The 17,249-nt window shown below is 38.3% G+C and overlaps 1 protein-coding gene across 2 annotated transcripts; it reads left to right on the top strand.

Moving 5' to 3' along the window:
• Positions 1 to 5,690: 5,690 nt before the first annotated feature.
• CD28 (CD28 molecule) lies at positions 5,691 to 15,965 on the top strand. Of its 2 annotated transcripts, XM_081935126.1 has the most exons (5): positions 5,691 to 5,905; positions 12,294 to 12,653; positions 12,764 to 12,856; positions 13,098 to 13,210; positions 14,409 to 15,965. In XM_081935126.1, exons 1-5 carry the CDS (start codon positions 5,824 to 5,826, stop codon positions 14,547 to 14,549), a joined length of 789 nt encoding a protein of 262 aa, XP_081791252.1. In that variant the 5' UTR covers positions 5,691 to 5,823; the 3' UTR covers positions 14,550 to 15,965. The 2 variants fall into 2 exon arrangements, with proteins under 2 accessions (XP_081791252.1, XP_081791253.1); XM_081935127.1 differs by lacking the exon at positions 12,764 to 12,856.
• Positions 15,966 to 17,249: the final 1,284 nt, after the last annotated feature.

Raw genomic sequence — 17,249 nt, forward strand, 5'->3', positions numbered from 1 at the left:
AATAAGCAAACAAAATAATAACATAATATAAGGTCCAATGAAAGAGGCTATAAAAAGAGATCACTTCCGGTCACTGAAGGCGACGGACGTTGTTGTCCACTGTTCGTCTCTCTGGTGGGCTCCTTTTAGGAGCACAGGGGGTCTCGGAGGGACCACCTGCCGCAGAGTGGCTTGCTGGAACCCCCGGATTTGGCGGCAGCCAGTGGGGGTGTTTCCAGCCTCGCCCCAGGAGCCAGGGAGTGGAGGGGGGGCATGGAACAGCATTTGGCTGACTGCCCTTTCGCTGAATGGGCTCTGGGAGGAAGGAGCTAATTAAGGAGGAGCGGCTGGAATGCAGGTGGCGAGAGATCCATTCTAATCTCCTTAATTATCGTGAATGGATAAGCAGCAGACTATTGTAAGTTCGTGTTCAATCTATTTGAAGCTGGAAGATTAGAGGGGGGGGGTTATTTCTCTTTACCTCCCTCGGATAAAGCGGCATTTGAATTATCTCTCTCTCTATCGGAATGGAGAGAGCATAAAGGCTGAATTGTCACCTGTATTAACTATGTGAGAAAGATTTATATCACAACTGCAAGAGGTGATTGCTGAGCTGTTTTCTTAAAGGAAAAAAAAACTTTATGGAAATCTTTGTTCTTCTCCCTGTGAAAGGAGGAGCCAAGATGGCTCCCCTCCGTCTTCGTTTTTGTACCTACAAATGAAGTCTGCCTTTTGAAACTACCTTTGAAAAAATCTCTGGCATTGTATTATTAGGGGAAGGACCCCTGGACCTCTCCTGTTATGCGGTCTTCCTGGATTTTGATTATTTGATCTTCTCCTCTCTGGTGTGCCTCCGTGCCTTGGAACTGTGATGGAGAACTAACTTTTCACTTTTGGATTTGCCTGCCTCCTTGGATCGGCACAGCTGCGCACTCCACTGACGCCATTTCTTTTGTAAAAGATTTATAACATCTCTGAACTCAGATAATGGGGCCCAAAAAACCACCAACGGGCAAGTCATTGTTGGCTCCCACTTCTGCCACCTCCAGCCCAATTATGCATCAGATGAAAATTACTTCATTGTTACAACAAGAAGGGACTGGAGAGAGCTCAAAAGACTTATCTGTTACCCAAATGTTTCAGGAAATTATGAGGGGTCAAAATGAGTTGAAAAAAGAGGTGACAGACCTCAAAGAAGAACTCAGATGTGTACAACACCATATAACAGAAAACAAACAAAGAATTAGTGTGTTGGAGGAAGGGGTGGCTGGGTTGGGGGAGGAGGTTGAGGCAGTCTGGAAGGGGAACTAAGAATTGGAAAATTTTATGGCAAAGATAGATCCAGTTGTGGTGGGATATGGATCTGGTTTACAGGATTAATTAAGCATATGCTAGAACACATAATGTTCCAAGGGAGGTACATGTTAAATTTCTTAGGAGGACCATGAGGGATGAGGTGCTAGGGGCCCAAAGGGGGGGAACCACTAAAATATAAAGACAAAGAAATTACCATTCTTAAGCAAATTCCGAAAAAAATAAGAGAAAAAAGGAGGAAGTACTCCTCCTTATCAAAGAAATTATACAATAAAGGAGTTTGGTTTAGATGGGTATTGCCAGAGGGAATGTTGATTTTTTGGGAGGGAAACAGAATTAGAATTAATACAGTGGGAGAGGCAGAAGCCTTCATTAAAAAACATAGTTCTCTCCTAGAGGACGAAAATATGGGAGGTAGTGAAAAAGGTAGTAATGTACAAGATATGAAGGAAGGAGGGGCTGTGGCTCCAACTGGGACAGGGGGGAGAGAGCAATATCGAAAAGGCTCAGGTCACAAAAATAAATGTATTTGAAATATTATTGTAATTGTTGATATACTAGAAAGTGGCAAAAAAAAGAGATGATTGAACACATGGTTGATGTAATGTAGAACAAGATTCTGTTTTTGCTTATCTTTTATACGTTGTTTTTAACATTGTACAAATTGTGAGATCTGGAGGGATTTCTACCACTAGCACGGGAGTTGCCAAAATTTTCTATGTACCTTTTTACCTTTCCCCATAAATGTTTAAAAACCAATAAAATTCTTTAAAAAAAGAAAAAGAAAGAGGCTGTAAAAAGAAATGGAGATTGGAGAAAATGATCTAGTATAGTTCAAATTATCCATATGATCCTATAAAGTAGTTGCAGGATAGTTTTCTAAGAACACCTCAATTGTCAACAGACTGGTGACCTCTGCACCATTGAAACTAAATCTGTAGTTGTAATAGAATGAGGTCAGATTGAAACAATGATATTTTGTTTGCCGTTTCTCTTTCTCTGCACTGAATTTAGCTCATTACTAGCTAAACAACTAGATATTTCTCTGCACTGTCTCCTTACTGAGCAGACAGTGTCAAGAGTTTCTTCAGGAAATATATAACACAATTCAGCAAAAAAAAAAAAAAAGGAAGACGTGGGCAAATATTATAGACTGGTAATGCAACTAAGGGGACTAATAGAAGACATCTGGTTATCAACCTCCATCTCAAAATATGCACTTCTAACATGTTCATTTGCTTCCCCACTAAATATAGCTTGGCATTCCATTAGTGGGCAATAAAGTCTCCTGGGGTGGCTGTATTCTGGGATCCTAAAATGAGAGTGTTTGTCGAACAGCTAGCAAAACATCTACTGTACATTCAGTTTGAAAGTTGCCTAGGTGTCTCTGAAGAGATAGGAAAGTCTTGCTTTGTTTTCAGATGCCCTACTTTTAATTACTTTTTGCATACCATCTCCAATGTTTTTGAACTCTATAGCCCAAAACTAAAAGAGGAAACTCCTATCTTGAATTTTCTGATGGCTACCAAATGGTGGATTTTCTCTCTGAGCAATCATTTTCCATTGTAATGATCTGGATCAATCAGTAACTGTGAAGGCAGCCCCCCCCCCCCCACTTTCTGATCATAAAGGAAGATGCCAAGGCAGAACTGTGTACTAGTGATTCAGAAAATCAGCACAGAAAGAACTAGTGTGAAAGGGAGGTGAGATGCTGAGGGTGGGGAAGAACGTAAGGTGAAAGTAAAGGGGTTAGCTAAGAGTGAGGATGAACTAATGGAAGGGAAAAATGAGATGAAAATGAAACAGTAGGTAGGCTACACATGGCATAAAGAAGCAGCAACAATCAATAAACAATAAAAAAGGGAGGCAGAAACTTAAAAACAATTGAGAGAAAGTTTCTCAACCCAAAGTTTAAATATATCATTGAACAATGAAACTGTGGAATCAAGTCATCTATTTGCACATTTGATCTAAATGAGGTAAAAGCATTTGCAGAATGATTTTTCTCCACTATTTCCTCCTCTTCTTTATAATGTACTGAGATAGTTGTCTGGCATTATTATTTTGAAAGATGTAATCCTGAATTCTGAATAACTGCATAGCTCTGTTTTTGTTCATTTTTTGCAAGATCCTCACTTCTGTGGAGATATTTGGTTTCACTTACTAGACTTACTAAAAACAGGAAGGATCTGAAAAAGCCCTTGTAGTTTCTATAACTTCTATAATTGCAGGTGTTAATGAACTACATGGAGTTACATTAGAAACCATAGATGCTTACTCTGGATTCATGAATGTGTAATCACAAATAATATAATATATGAAAAATTATTAGGATGTACTACTGAGGAAATATTGAGTTCAGGAATTCAATTTTTCCTCAGTAGCACATCCTAATAATTTTTCATATATTACAGGGCTAATGAAGGAAGCAGGTGACGCCTTCGGACTGCTGAAGAAAACGGGTTCAGGAGACAAGAACCTAGCACTGAATTGCAATTTAAATTCAATGATTCATTCCTGAATCTTTAAAGATTGTATCCTGGATAAGTCCTTTAGGCTTGGATTATCATACTATTGATGGAAAGGCCTACTAAATGAAGTCAGCATTTCTACAGATTTCTCCAAATACATGACTAGAACTTGAAGAACTTTTGGGAACAGCAATGGCATAGAATTCCTGGAACTAATGATTTAGACTTTTTTTTAGTTTAAGCCAGGGCCAAGCAATCCTATTTTTTGGAATGTTTAGGATTAATATTCTCATCTGATGAACCAGCATGCCAAACATCTGGCGATAATCAGAATTCTAATTTCAGGCACTGCTTACTCCTGATTTAAATTATGGATGGGAAATTCATAGAGCTCCCTGAAATCCGGGCTTATGTGTGGGCCCTTATTTGTCATTTATATCTAAACGTTATTGATTGATATGCAGTTTCCTCCCAGATTTAAAGCTGTTTAGAAACGTTTTTCCTGCTTCATTCAAAATCAGATATTGACTAATTATGATCAACTTTATAAATAGTTTGAAGTAGGTGTTTAATTAAATGCCTTTTTATCTTCCACAAAGCTTTATAGTGGCAAGCCAGATTCTCTTCCTTTATTTTGAACCATATAGCTCATTTGAGTGGGGGACGGGGGGGGGATCAGTTTTAAGGAGAAGAAAAAAAAAGTGGTGATGGCCACAGAATCTGTTGGTCTAGCAGCCAAGGTTTTCGTGGCATTGCTTAGACTTCTTGGGATAATTTAGTCTCAGCTGGTGTCAAATAATTGAATCAATTTGTTTATATTTGTATTTATTCCATAGTAATTAATATTGAAGCTCACAAACATTTTTGTCTTGATGAGACCTACATTTTTATGAATGGCCTCTAGACCCTTCATAACTTTTATCAAACTTTGGAAATATGCAATGGAAAGAGAGACATGGAACCATTTTGTGATGATCCTTCACATACCCCCCCCCCCCACAAACCAGGGGTGGGATTCAGCCGGTTCAGACCAGTTCATGTGAACCGGTAGGTCTGACAATCAGCTGGGAGTGAACCGGTTTGTTCTGACCATCAGGTGGGCTTGCCCGACAACCCCTGCTCTATACTGACCTATATTTCCTTTGTTTGAAGTTCAGCTGATAAGCGCGGCAGAGCGGATTGTCGTGCCTCAGCTGTTTTACTCACCGGGGCTGCAATAGAACGTAAGTTTTTGAGCTGTTTTCAAATGGACTGTGCCCACTTGGAGCCTGCGTTTGGTGCATGCACAAGTGAACCGGTTGTTACACTGGTTGAATCCCACAACTGACACACACAGACCCTTAGTCCTAAACCTTCCATTACCCCCACCATCCTTCCAGAACCGATGAAGCTTTTTGGATGAGAAGTGAAACATTTTCTTCTTCTTCCTTAAAGGGGGGAACCAGTCCGGTTTCCTTTTGAAAAAAAGCACCTTTGAGACAACAAGGATCTGGATAACTGAGAATCTCCACAGACATTTCTGGATAAGTTCATTTCTAATGTGGGACTTTTTCAAATGAATGGAGGTGGTAAAGCTGCTGCTTTGCCTGTGTTTATAGTGGTAAGAGCAGCTCTATTTCCCTGATGCAGGTTCTTCAGAGGAAGGCAGATGAGGAGAAAAACATGGTGCATAAATGAGTGGCTGAATCTCAGTGGCATTTTATTCTCACTTGTCAGCAATGAAATTTCAGACTGGGTATTGATCCAGGTCCCCATTCTCATTTTCAGTGGGCGAGGACTACCATTTCTTTCCGGTGAACGTCAGGGGGATAATAGTGCAGCGTTTCTGAGAGTAGAGTGAAGTATAGAAAAAAAAGAGCATAGAATAAACACAGATAAAATGACAAAGTCATCAAAGAGCCATTTCCTGTTTGCAGCAGAGTGGTTTGATTTTTCTGCACTTTATATGCTTCTGAGAGGAAAAGATGAGAATAAAATCTCTGACATACCTGTTTGACCTGAAGTGTGGAGTTAAACTGATACAACTGCAACTTTCTGTCCTGTTCTGTATGAGGTCAAGATGTCCATTGTACCTTTTACCAGCATAATCGCCTGGATTGTTCTTACTGTGTTTCATATTATTCAGGACACCAGTTCAGCAGGTAATAATCTCTCTCTCTTTCTGCCTCTTTTTCTCTCACCCCTTGCTCCATCTTTTAGATTCTTGTGTGCAAAATCTGTCAGGCAATTGTTAAAGGAAGCTTGGAGCAAACGCAGAACTATTTGAATATAAAATTTAACAATAACATTAAAAAAACATTAACAGTAACCAGTTTTTTAATCACAAAATAATGTTCATAATGGTAAATCAATCTTCTCTTGTCTGTTGGATGCACCAATGTGGCTCTCATGTAATAAGTATTCTGGAAAACTACCAGACTGGAGAAGGCTATAAGAAACAAAAGTGATGGCTTTTACTGATGCTGCTGACCAAACCAGATCCACTGTAACATGATGCATGTCAGTAAATATTGGTAGATAGCCATGTTTTTACTTTTTCTGATTGCAAAACTGAACTGACCTTTCATTAATCTTTGGATATCTCCTTTACAAAGAAGAAAGTTAGGCAGAAGATAAATCTCATGCAGAATATAAATATTTTTCTTTATGGGTCAAATCAAGGTCTATCTACTTGGCTGATCTACTTTCAACAATTGATTGGGGGTAGGATGCAACCAACATTCGGCAAGAGAATTGTGGTAGGTCCCCAGCACTCAGTGTAGTTCAGGGAAAGGACAGTTAGACACCCCTACTACATCGTCTGTTAAATCTGAATTGCCCTCCACCAAACTGGCATTTGTCTTGCTGGAGCAAATAAGCAAACTCCCTATGGTACTGTTATCTTTTTCTTAAGTGGGCAAACAGAAACTTTGAAGAACAATTTCAAGTAGGGAAATGATTTGGTTTCAAAAATTACCTACCACATCCCCATTCAGTAGTCAGTTGTAATAATAATCAATAATCAATAATAGTTCAATTGAGACCTTATCAGCACTTAGAAGTCACAATCTTCCTTGGAACAACAGTTCTTTATGAGCTACCTGCTGCAGCTCCCCTCTTCTCTCTAGGACCCTGTTGACTGTCTCAGGGTTATTTGCTTGCTTTAAACCAGAAATGACTCTGATAATTTTTTAATTGGACAATAAATGATGTTGTGCATTGTTACAGTAAAGTTGGAAACATCAACTTTTGAAACCCCTTATCTGCTATTTTCACTTACTTAAATATGTGGCAGATCATTAATAGCACAAGTTCAGAGTCAGATAAAATCTTCATTGTCTGGGTCGCAATTAAAAATAATTTAGCTGGAATGGGGAAATTTGTTATCTCATGAATGAAGGCAAATATACGTGTCCCAGGATAATGATGCGAGAATGAATTTGGGTCGGTCAGATTTGTTATCTGTTCAGTTTCTCTCAGTTTCCCATAAATGCTTAACTTCAGTTTACCACATTTCATATTACTTTAAGAATATTTTTACATAGTCCTGGTTTCTATCTCGTTGGCTTAGCCATTATATCACATTGGATCCCTTAATAGATACAGTAGATTTTTCTCTAATATAGATGACTATGATTGGTAAACGGCACCACCGTATTTGGGGACATCTACTGAACCTTTGGAAAAATCATGTGCTTTGGGTTGTATAGGCTTCTGAAATTGGGAAATTAGGTAAATTTATATTTAAAGGCACTTGGCTGCTAACCAGTAAGGGGTTCTGAGACGCCATGCTCTTATTGAAAGATGGATGCTGGTTGTCTACTATACACTAGGTTAAAAAAAAAAGTATGGCATTGTGGCTCCAAATCCTGCAGTGATGTGTCACATAGTCACTAAAAAAACCAAACTAGGCTTGAGAGGTTTTCTTTATTGCCATTTCCTTAAAGGTCAAATGGCTGGTGCTCCCATTAAGAACTTATCCAGAAGTGAAGCAAACCAGGGATGGCACACTGTATCAGAGGTCTGCTTTTCTGGACTGCAGGAGAAAGTTTCCTCCTCTGTTGTTCACTGATGATGAAACTCATTTCCCTTGGAGTTGTACATGAGCCTATTCAATAAATCGAAAACACATTTATTTTACTAGGCTTTTAATAGTTGAGTTAATGGATTTTTTTTGCTAATGGATTTTAATGTGAATTTTTTTAACATACTGTACATTGCATGGTTTTAGTCTTGTGTAATGAAGTTTTAAAATGTGCAAAAATGTATATGAAATAAATAGCTTTAAAAATCCAAACTAAATGTACCCTATTCCAAGTATAATACACCAACATTGTTGCCTGTCTTCAATAACGTGATTTTAACCTACACTAACATAACTTCTTCATTTACCTCTAGGCTGCTTCCCTTCCATTTACCTCTTATGACTACTCTATTGTGGAAAGTAGAACAGAGTGAAAAAAATGAGAGAGAAAAAAACCCCAAAGCCTTCTTCAGAGCTTAGTTCCCACACTATTTTGTGGAAATATGATCGATGTAAACATAATTAAGCACAAAAAAAGAGAGGGAGGAAGAGGAGTTTTATTTTTTGTTCTTTAGTAAGATATTTGGAAAGCGAAGAAAAAAATGCACTTCAAGTCAAAGACGTGACTTTAGACAATTAGATTTTCCTCTGGCCCAGATCTCAAACTATGAACTAGAGGTGAATAACCAGCAAGTCATGGTCCGAAAGCACTGCAATTAAGCTGTATGAAATAGAACAAGAGATGATAAGTAATGGAAGCCAATCTAAAATTCCATGCCTCCATTCAGGCTGTATTCAATTACAGAAGAACTTGGTGAAAGGCAAAGTAGGAACTGCTTAATCTATTCCCGGTTCATAGATGATTTACTGGTATCAGTGAATCCCATCCTTGACTCTGGGCCCACAATAGCCCACAGCCGCTGGATGTAATATATCGCAGTGGTGATGCCTACAAAGGCACAACTCCTTGGATTAAGTAAAATTAGACCCGTGGTTCAATATGCAGATGTCTGAGAGATGGAACTAGTGGAAGAAGATTGATGGGGAACAAGACCAGAATCACTGCCCTGTTCCTCTTTATCCAGATATATCTTATGCTGCAGAGGTTCCTGCAGAGATTAGGACCTTTAAGCAAGAGGGACTGTATGCAGGGTTATGCTTTCTTGTTAGTTTAGAGCATGCATGCCCAATCTTTTGGTTTGACTGGGCCGCACTGAGTCAAGAGGAACTGTCTTCAGCCACATACAAATTATATAACATAGTCATATAGTAAATAAATGTATATAAATAATAAACTTCTTTAAAAAAAATTTTTTATTATAACTTCTGGTGCCATATTACTAGCTGTCCAGGGCCGCATGTGGCCAGTGGGCTACAGATTGTATATGCCTGGTTTAGAGAACAGTATGAGTTGCATTATTTCCATCTGGAGTGCTCAAATTATGAAAAACCTTTAATAGATGATCGATAAAAAGCTAGATGCCAGTGAATGCTTATTTAGCTGAAACTGCAGCGCTAATATTGAAAAAAGCATTACATTTTCACAAAGATTGAACTTTGATAACTAATTAAGGAAAGAACAAAATGGTGCTTTTAAAAAAGAATGAACTGCTACCTAAAACAAATAAAAACTAACAGATTTATGAGCCTGATTTTGATTTGAACATAATTTTATATATGAATAAGATGATTGCTGCAGATTTGCTTACCTAAGAAAGTAATGAAGCAATGTTTAATTAATGCTTATTCATAAAATGAGCTTATTTTAATGTGCAATCAGTGCACAAAAATTATGTTTATATTACGTGCATTATTAAATAAAACTGCCATATCTTATAATATAATATTTAAGAATTTAATTCTCGATGGATTAAAACATTCTTGAAAACAGTTATGAACAGTCAGAATGAATAACTTTATAGCAATTTTATTACTTGCTTGTAATGCCACTGTCTCATCACCTGGCATCACTGTCCTGCGCACAAAAATACCATGATTTTGCATATATCCCAAATGATTGCTGACGGGCTCAAATATAATTGAGTGCTGTTGTAACGTTGAGTAACAATAAGCCTGAAATTTGTAGTATAGCAATGTTCTGGTCAAATACTCACTGTGTGTGAATTGGGTGGTCACATAATCAAGTAAGTAAGTAAGTAAATAAGTAAGTAAGTAAGTAAGTAAGCAAGCAAGCAAGCAAGCAAGCAAGCAAGCAAACAAACAAACAAACAAACAAGCAAATACATAATAAACTAGATGGCCTCCAAGTCTTTTGTGAAACTACTAGATTTTTCCCACCACAAAGTTGTCACCCAATGCCCTCAGTGTGGAAATGTGCCACTGAACTGCAGGGAGAAAGTGCAGAAAAGACATAACTCTTCCCTGTTGCAAGGATCTCTTATTTTGACTTAGCAGCAGTAATTTTTATTACATGCCATTCAAAGACACATTTTCTGTGTTGGATGCCTATATAAACATGATGAAATTAACCTACCTATCTACAAATGTTTACTACAAATGTTACCTAAAAGGGTTTCAAGTCATTAAAAACTAAGGTTCTTGATTTCTGACTTTCTAATTGCTGCTGCTGCTGCCTTAAAACCTTGATCGTGTGTGTAACCCTAATGTTTCCTTCTCTAAGGGCTGGCTTCCCTGTTCCTCATTTTTTATGCCAAGAGAGAAGACAAACAAGCATTCAAGGTTCTTGGGTTGATGGTGCCTCTCACCCCATTCTCTTGCTTCTTTTGCTATGACAGAAATGATATACACCACAGCACCTGCACATTGTATACAAACATGCCTTTTCATACAGTTCAGGCAATTCCATTTTTAAAGAGCTCTCCGAATGAAAATAAAATATGACAACTATAAAAACTGGAGAAAGCTATAACATGCTTTTTTGCTGTCCCTTTTAGGTTCTGTACATGGGGATGAATTATTTGGAACCCAACCAATTTGGCTAAATATGTGAAAGAATCCCTAACTTATGATCCCAAACTGTGTGGGGCTGTTTGCAGGGTCTGCTGCATCTAGCCATCCTTCTGTAGGACAATGTAATAATGAGATTTAACTTAGCTGAGTTTTGTTTGGGAAGGTTCTATCATTGGCTGCAAATTAAACTAAAAACTAATTAAACTAAAAATTAAAACCTTACTTCTTGGCAATTTATCTCTGAATACTAGTTGAGAGGAGAGGGAGAGAATGAAAGCAAGCTACTAAAACCTTGATGCCCTTATTAGGGTTTTCCTGGAGATATCTTGATGACTGTTAAGAGCTTTGCTAATGCAAAGATTTTGAACACTGCAACTCCATCATTTTTCTCCACCCAATTTTGGTGACAAGACTTTTGAGATGCTATAGATGTTTTACTGAGGGTGAATAGAAATTGATCCTTATATGTTGCCCTTTTTCATTTGGGCAACTTTTCTTTGGGTATATGCTGGATTTTAGGAGCACAAGTAATATTGAAACCCTAACCCTAATCTTAACCCTAACCCTTGGAGATACTGGCAAGTACTTCAATAGTAAGAACATATGAAACTCAGGATTGAGCAGTTGTTTTTTGGTGTTTTTGAGCTGGGTTGTCTCTTTGCAGATACTTCATTACCTAGCCCGGCAAAATGCATCCAGATGTCAGGAAAAGCAAACCTTCTTTCTTCCCCTTCAAGAGGTATTGTCAGTTCTATAGAGTAGCCCAGACTAAGAAACCAATGTCATGGAGATCTAGTACTACTTTTATTGGGACAGTTATAGTACCATAATTGTGCATGTCTGAATGCCCTTCTACCCTTCCTCACTTTATCTTCACGTGAGTTAGGGAGGATTCTCCTGTCTGACATACTTGTTCAATGATTTTCTTGGAATGGGCTCAGTTGGACTTGTCTGATGGTTGCCTTGGTGGAGAGTCTTCCTCCTATCCTTCAAGGCCATCCCTCTGCCCTCTACAGGTATGAAATAGTTGGGAGAAATCTACTCAGTTCTGTCTCCTGGGATGAGAGCAGGGATGGGGGCAGCTTGCTGAGGAACTTATTCATATGAACTAGTGCTTCAGAGCTACTCTGATAACACATATGGCCATTGTCCATTGTCTGTCATGGATTGTGCATTTTCATAATAGGTATCAGACACACCTGAATCACAGCCAAATAGGATTTCAGGCAAACTTTTCCACTTGCCCTGCTTCTATTTTGCAGTTGGATGGTTCTCATTTTTAGTTCTTCAGTGAAAAACAAAAGCAGCACTGTAGTCAAACACAGAGCATCTAATCATATTCATTAAGGCTGAATTTCTATCATGTTTATGAGCAACTTGCTTTGTGAAATATAGCAGTGTATTTCTTTGACACAATTTATTTCTTTTTCTTTATTTTTAATAGTTTTTTATTCTGTCCATCTGCCGTATAAGGTGACTCTGGGTGGCTTTACAGTGAAATTACAGTGAAAAGGAGCCCGTTTCCCCGAATGATTAAGGTGTTCTTCTGCTCCCTGTGCCAGGCTATTTATTAAAATGTTTTTCTCCTCCAACAGCTGAAAACATTTCAAAGCAACAGAGATTCCTACACAAAACAGTGCACCAAAATGCCCAGCTGGCCTGTGACTTTCCAGCTCACAGGGAAACCATTACAAAGTTAAATGCCTACTTGTTGAAAGGAGTCGGAAAAGTACAAATTTTTGAAGCAAATTGGAACAAAAATTCCACAATTTTAATCAAGACAAACGGTTCTGAATTAAGCTTGGACATAAATATTACAAAAGAAGAAAAACACGCTGTGTTTCACCTGAGGGACTTGCAGGTCAACCACACAGACAGCTACATGTGCAAGATTGAGGTGATTGACCCGCCACCATATGAAACCGAAAGCAGGAGCAATTTAATTTACGTGACAGGTAAAATCGTGAAATTTGTTTCTAATGGGTCAGAGAGGCATATAATCTTTATTAATTCTAGGGACGCCCATAATTAAATTGCGTGCTTAAGTTGGTTTCTTTGGTTTCAGAGCCAAAGATTCTTGATTTAGATCGATGCCCCTCCAAGGAAACATTTTCTTCCACAACCACCCCACTGCAACATTATTTGCCAGAAACTGGTGGTAAGAAGCAGGTCCTAGACAGGAGTTCAACAACTCTTTTCTTTCAAAACCTAAGTAACACTTTTGAGCAAACCATTTGAAAGCAGTTTAATAATAAACCAGGTAGTTTGAGCTTCAGTTAGTTGTGCATTCAGTTAATTTATCTTCTAGCATTCATGGGAGAGGGCATACTTCAATGAATATGAAAGTATACTTTGTTTTGAGGTGTCTGAGCTCCATTGTGTTTCCTGTCAATCCTCAGAACTTCCTCCGCACCAGGAAAAGCTTAATTACGTGAACATGCAAATGGCTATTCCACTTGGATTTTTTGTTTTCTACAGTCTGATCATCACAGCAGCCATTTACTACTGTTGGGTAAGAAATCATTCTTTTATTTTTCCTTAGTACTAATCAGATGTAGTCAGTGAGAAAAATATAACCAGAAAGAATGCAGAATTTTTCCACATCTGCACATATGCTACATATGGAGCAATGCACCTGCCAACATTTTGGATTTCCCTTGGAACTATGGTATATTTATGGAGACCATCATCATGGGCTTGAACACTTGAAGTATTACTATTACATCGAGTCCCCTCAACATATAGATAGATAAGCAAGAAAATAATGCCGTTTATATGGTCATATTTCTCTTCCCTTGTTTGGAAATTGGCTCTAAATGAAGCCGGGGCAATCAGCATTGTGTAACAAGTGCATTTGTGGGCATCACATTACTGGAATTGAACAAGGATTGAGCTGATTGAGTTGTGCTTGACTTTTGAGCATTGGGAGCCACCTCCAAAAATAAGCTGGGACCAGGAACAAGCAAGAGATACTTACCTGGCACGGGGGACAAACATATCCAACACCTTCCTCTTCCTATGCCCTCCTGTAATCTTATGCACTCCCTTAAAAAAAGTATTTTTACTGAGTCACCTCTCAGCCACATTAAAAATTACAGTGGCTGAGTTCAAGGAAGTGTTGCGAAGATGTAGAGGGTGATTTGGGGGTTGTACCCTTTGCTGGAACCAAAAGTATATTATTGATATGTTAAAGCATACTTTTCTGAAATTCATGTATGCCCATCTTTAAAGACGCATGCAATCTCTCCTGATTTCTGGTGTGTGTGTGTGTATATATATATATACATTAATACATACAAACACACACACACACACACACTGTATATATAAATAATAAAGAAGCCAGACTGGAAAACTGTAAGTTACCTATTCATCTGCCCGATAACCAGTAACACAAACCTTGCTTTTCATTCAACCTTGCTCCCAGAAGGAGCTACACAAGGTTCTCCTTCATAAAAGACTTCAGAGCATGAAGAAGAGATGCACATTAGCTTTCCATTTATTTGATATGACATGAAGGAGAAACCTGACTTATCATACTTGTGGGAAGATACATCAAGTGGGATTTTACTTCCTCTTTCATAGATTATTCAGAAGGAGGTCACCCTAATCAATGTTCTTTTGGCCTTTACTGGTGTTAACTGAAATTTTCGTTCTTTGAATGGCAAATTTTTCTCCTTTCTTCCTTACTGGTTTTTTTTTTCATGCAGCTGAAAAGCAAGAAGAATAGGGTCCTTCAGAATGACTATTTCAATATGACGTCCTGGCAATCAAATGGACCCAGGAAAAGGCCCCCTCGGCATGGTGTTCCAGTACGGAACTATACTGCATACCGTTATTGGGAACCCTGATGAATAATGTCTTCTCTACAATGGAAATAAGAACAGCCTAGCCATAGCAGAATGAGACTGTTTTCAAAGAGTTATATCATGTTGTTCATAGATCTACAAAGGACAAAAGCTCTCTGTAAGTTATGTTTCAAGCTGATAGGAAATAGGTTATTACTAACAGTAGACTGGAAACAGAGGGATGATAGACACCCTCCCTCCAGTTTTATGCAAATGATGGTTCCAACTGCATTTGTGAACTTTCCACTTTGGCCTTAACAGAAGGTTTAAAGGATTATATCCAAATATAATTCTGGATAAGAGTGGAGGTAAAAATCTGTCATATGTTATATCAAAGAGAAAATGCTGAATGTAGGGTTTAAACATATGCTTAAGAAATAAGTAGCATCCAGCTTGGTGGGACTAGTGCAATAAAGAGCATTTTTCTGTTATAAAATGAATTAGCTGGAAAGGTTTGCAATACTCTTCAGAACAGTCCCAATGAACAGATGACACTTTCTGCTAAAACAATTAACCTGAAAATCATGTCTGGAAGACTTGAAGGAATAGTGGAAAACTATTTACAGTGATATATAGTTTTCCACTGATGTATAAAGAAGATACTGACAAAGAATTGGACAAACAGCAATGAAGGGAAAGCCCAAGTAATATATTACCTATCTAAATAGTGCTAGTTCCCATTGTAAGAAGGGAGTACTTTTCTTTCTTGATATCAGATATCAATTGAATACCAAAATGCTGGTATGCACAGGGTTCTATGCTTATAGCTAAGATGAAAAGAGTTCTTGCTTTGTTGGTTTCCACTTCCTATGTTAATTAAATGGGTTCAACATAGGTTCAAACCCATACTCAATGCCTGGATAGCTTTGTGTGAGTTTCAGCCCAATCATCTTACAGAGTTGTTGTAGGAAAGGTCACACTTTTTGCATCCCTCTGAGCAGATGGGGTCATCATCAGCAACTGTATTTTGATCATTCAAGCAGAAATGGCACACTGTAAACATTTAATATATTACAGACCTATGGATGTGTAAATCCTCCTTCCTGTTATAAGTCAGCAATAAAATACATAACATGACTTAAATCCTAACATCTCTCTGTCATACTAAGCTTATTTTAATCCTGTCTTTATAACAAATTTTTATTACTAAGTTATACAAATTACTTAGTAGATCAGAAATAAACCTCCGAGGAGTTGATTAATTGTTACCTGAAGAGAACTGGCTGATGCATTAAGTTTGGCTAGTCTTTAAGCAACATCAATCAAAAGGTCACTCAGGAGGTATATAATGCATTCTCCATCCCAGCTTAGCACATTCATAATGGATCTGATATAAATAGATGGTATTTTTTCTATGAAAGGAACAGTGCTCCAGTATATGCTTTGCTGACTCAGTCTCTTCCAGCATAATGTCAAAAATTCCACTCACACAGGTTTTTCAAAACTTGTATTGCCAAAGTTCCTTTTGGAACAGCATTAAATTTGGCCCAAATAAACTTTTTTTTGTTATTGTGGAATGATGATATACTGTATGATAAACTGATACGAAATTGCTCTTAATATGCAACAGAGGGAATATTTGGGGGGCAGTGACACATGAGTCTGTTTATAGTTCTAAATCTTGAAGTTGTTCTTCAATCACTTTCTTGGACTTCTTTAGATCCAAAATAGTCACAACATCTGATGAAAAACCACAATGATAGAGGGGTTCCCCCCCCCCACAGAGCTTCTTTCAAGATATCTTTCAAGCAATCTTCTAGAACTAGGAGAATTAGCCCAAAAGAAAAAACAAACAGGCTTAGCCAAAAATAGCATAACCTTGCTCTGGTCTCCATTGTTACTAATCATGTTTCTAACTCCAAAGTGGCATTAGGCATTAGGCCGTCTGGGAATGGCCTAAACTGGTTGCAGATGTTTAAACGGACAATCTCTAATGATCCATAGTCTTCAACAACGTAGACTGAAGTACCATATTTTAGCAGTTCTATAATACGATAGGAATAAATTACTGCACTTTTCGGAGTATAAGATGCACTTTTCGCCTCCTAAAAGAGGGTGTGTCTTATGTACCGAATATGGCCATTTTTGGCCGCCTGAAACCCCATCCTGCGTGTCCCATTTTTGCCAAAAAACGGGCCCATTTTTTTTTTGTAAAAACGGGTTACGCAGAGGGATTGGGAGGCCTGCAGAGTGCTCTTGGGGGCTGGGAAGGGCAAAAACTATTTTTTTTCTTGTTTTCCTCTTCAAAATCCTGGTGTGTCTTATACTCCGGTGCATCTTATAGTCTGAAAAATACGGTAACCATCTTCCCCACCACATTTTTGCAGAGCAGTGATATTCTTCAGTAAGTTTTTGACAATATTTAAGCAGGTTTTTTTCACATTCTGACCCACCTCCTTTCTCCCTATGTTTGGGAATTTGAGGGAAAGTTATGTACCAGTTATGCCCTTTCCTAGACCAACAATCCCTACTCATGGTCATTCATGCCCTAGTCACCTCCCGTCTTGACTATTGCAATGCACTCTATATGGGCTGCCCTTGAAAAACATCAGGAAGCTCCAGTTGGTGTAAAATACAGCGGCCCACATGGTTTTGTTCAGACCTCAGTGTGCACATGTATCACCTCTCCTGCAGGAGCTGCATAGGTTGCTGATTTGCTAACGGATGCAATTCAAGGTGCTGGTTGTCACCTTTAAAGCCCTT

The sequence above is a fragment of the Natrix helvetica genome, assembly GCF_964273705.1.
Source record: "Natrix helvetica genome assembly, chromosome: 1".
In the NCBI taxonomy this organism is placed as follows: Eukaryota; Metazoa; Chordata; class Lepidosauria; order Squamata; family Natricidae; genus Natrix; species Natrix helvetica.

Excerpts from the sequence above, each read along its gene's own strand:
- CD28 (XM_081935126.1), top strand. The coding sequence starts at position 5,824 with ATGTCCATTGTACCTTTTACCAGCATAATCGCCTGGATTGTTCTTACT. Across the intron at positions 5,906-12,293 it reads TCAGGACACCAGTTCAGCAG|CTGAAAACATTTCAAAGCAA; the intron begins GTAATAATCTCT and ends CTCCTCCAACAG. Across the intron at positions 13,211-14,408 it reads CAGCCATTTACTACTGTTGG|CTGAAAAGCAAGAAGAATAG; the intron begins GTAAGAAATCAT and ends TTTTTCATGCAG.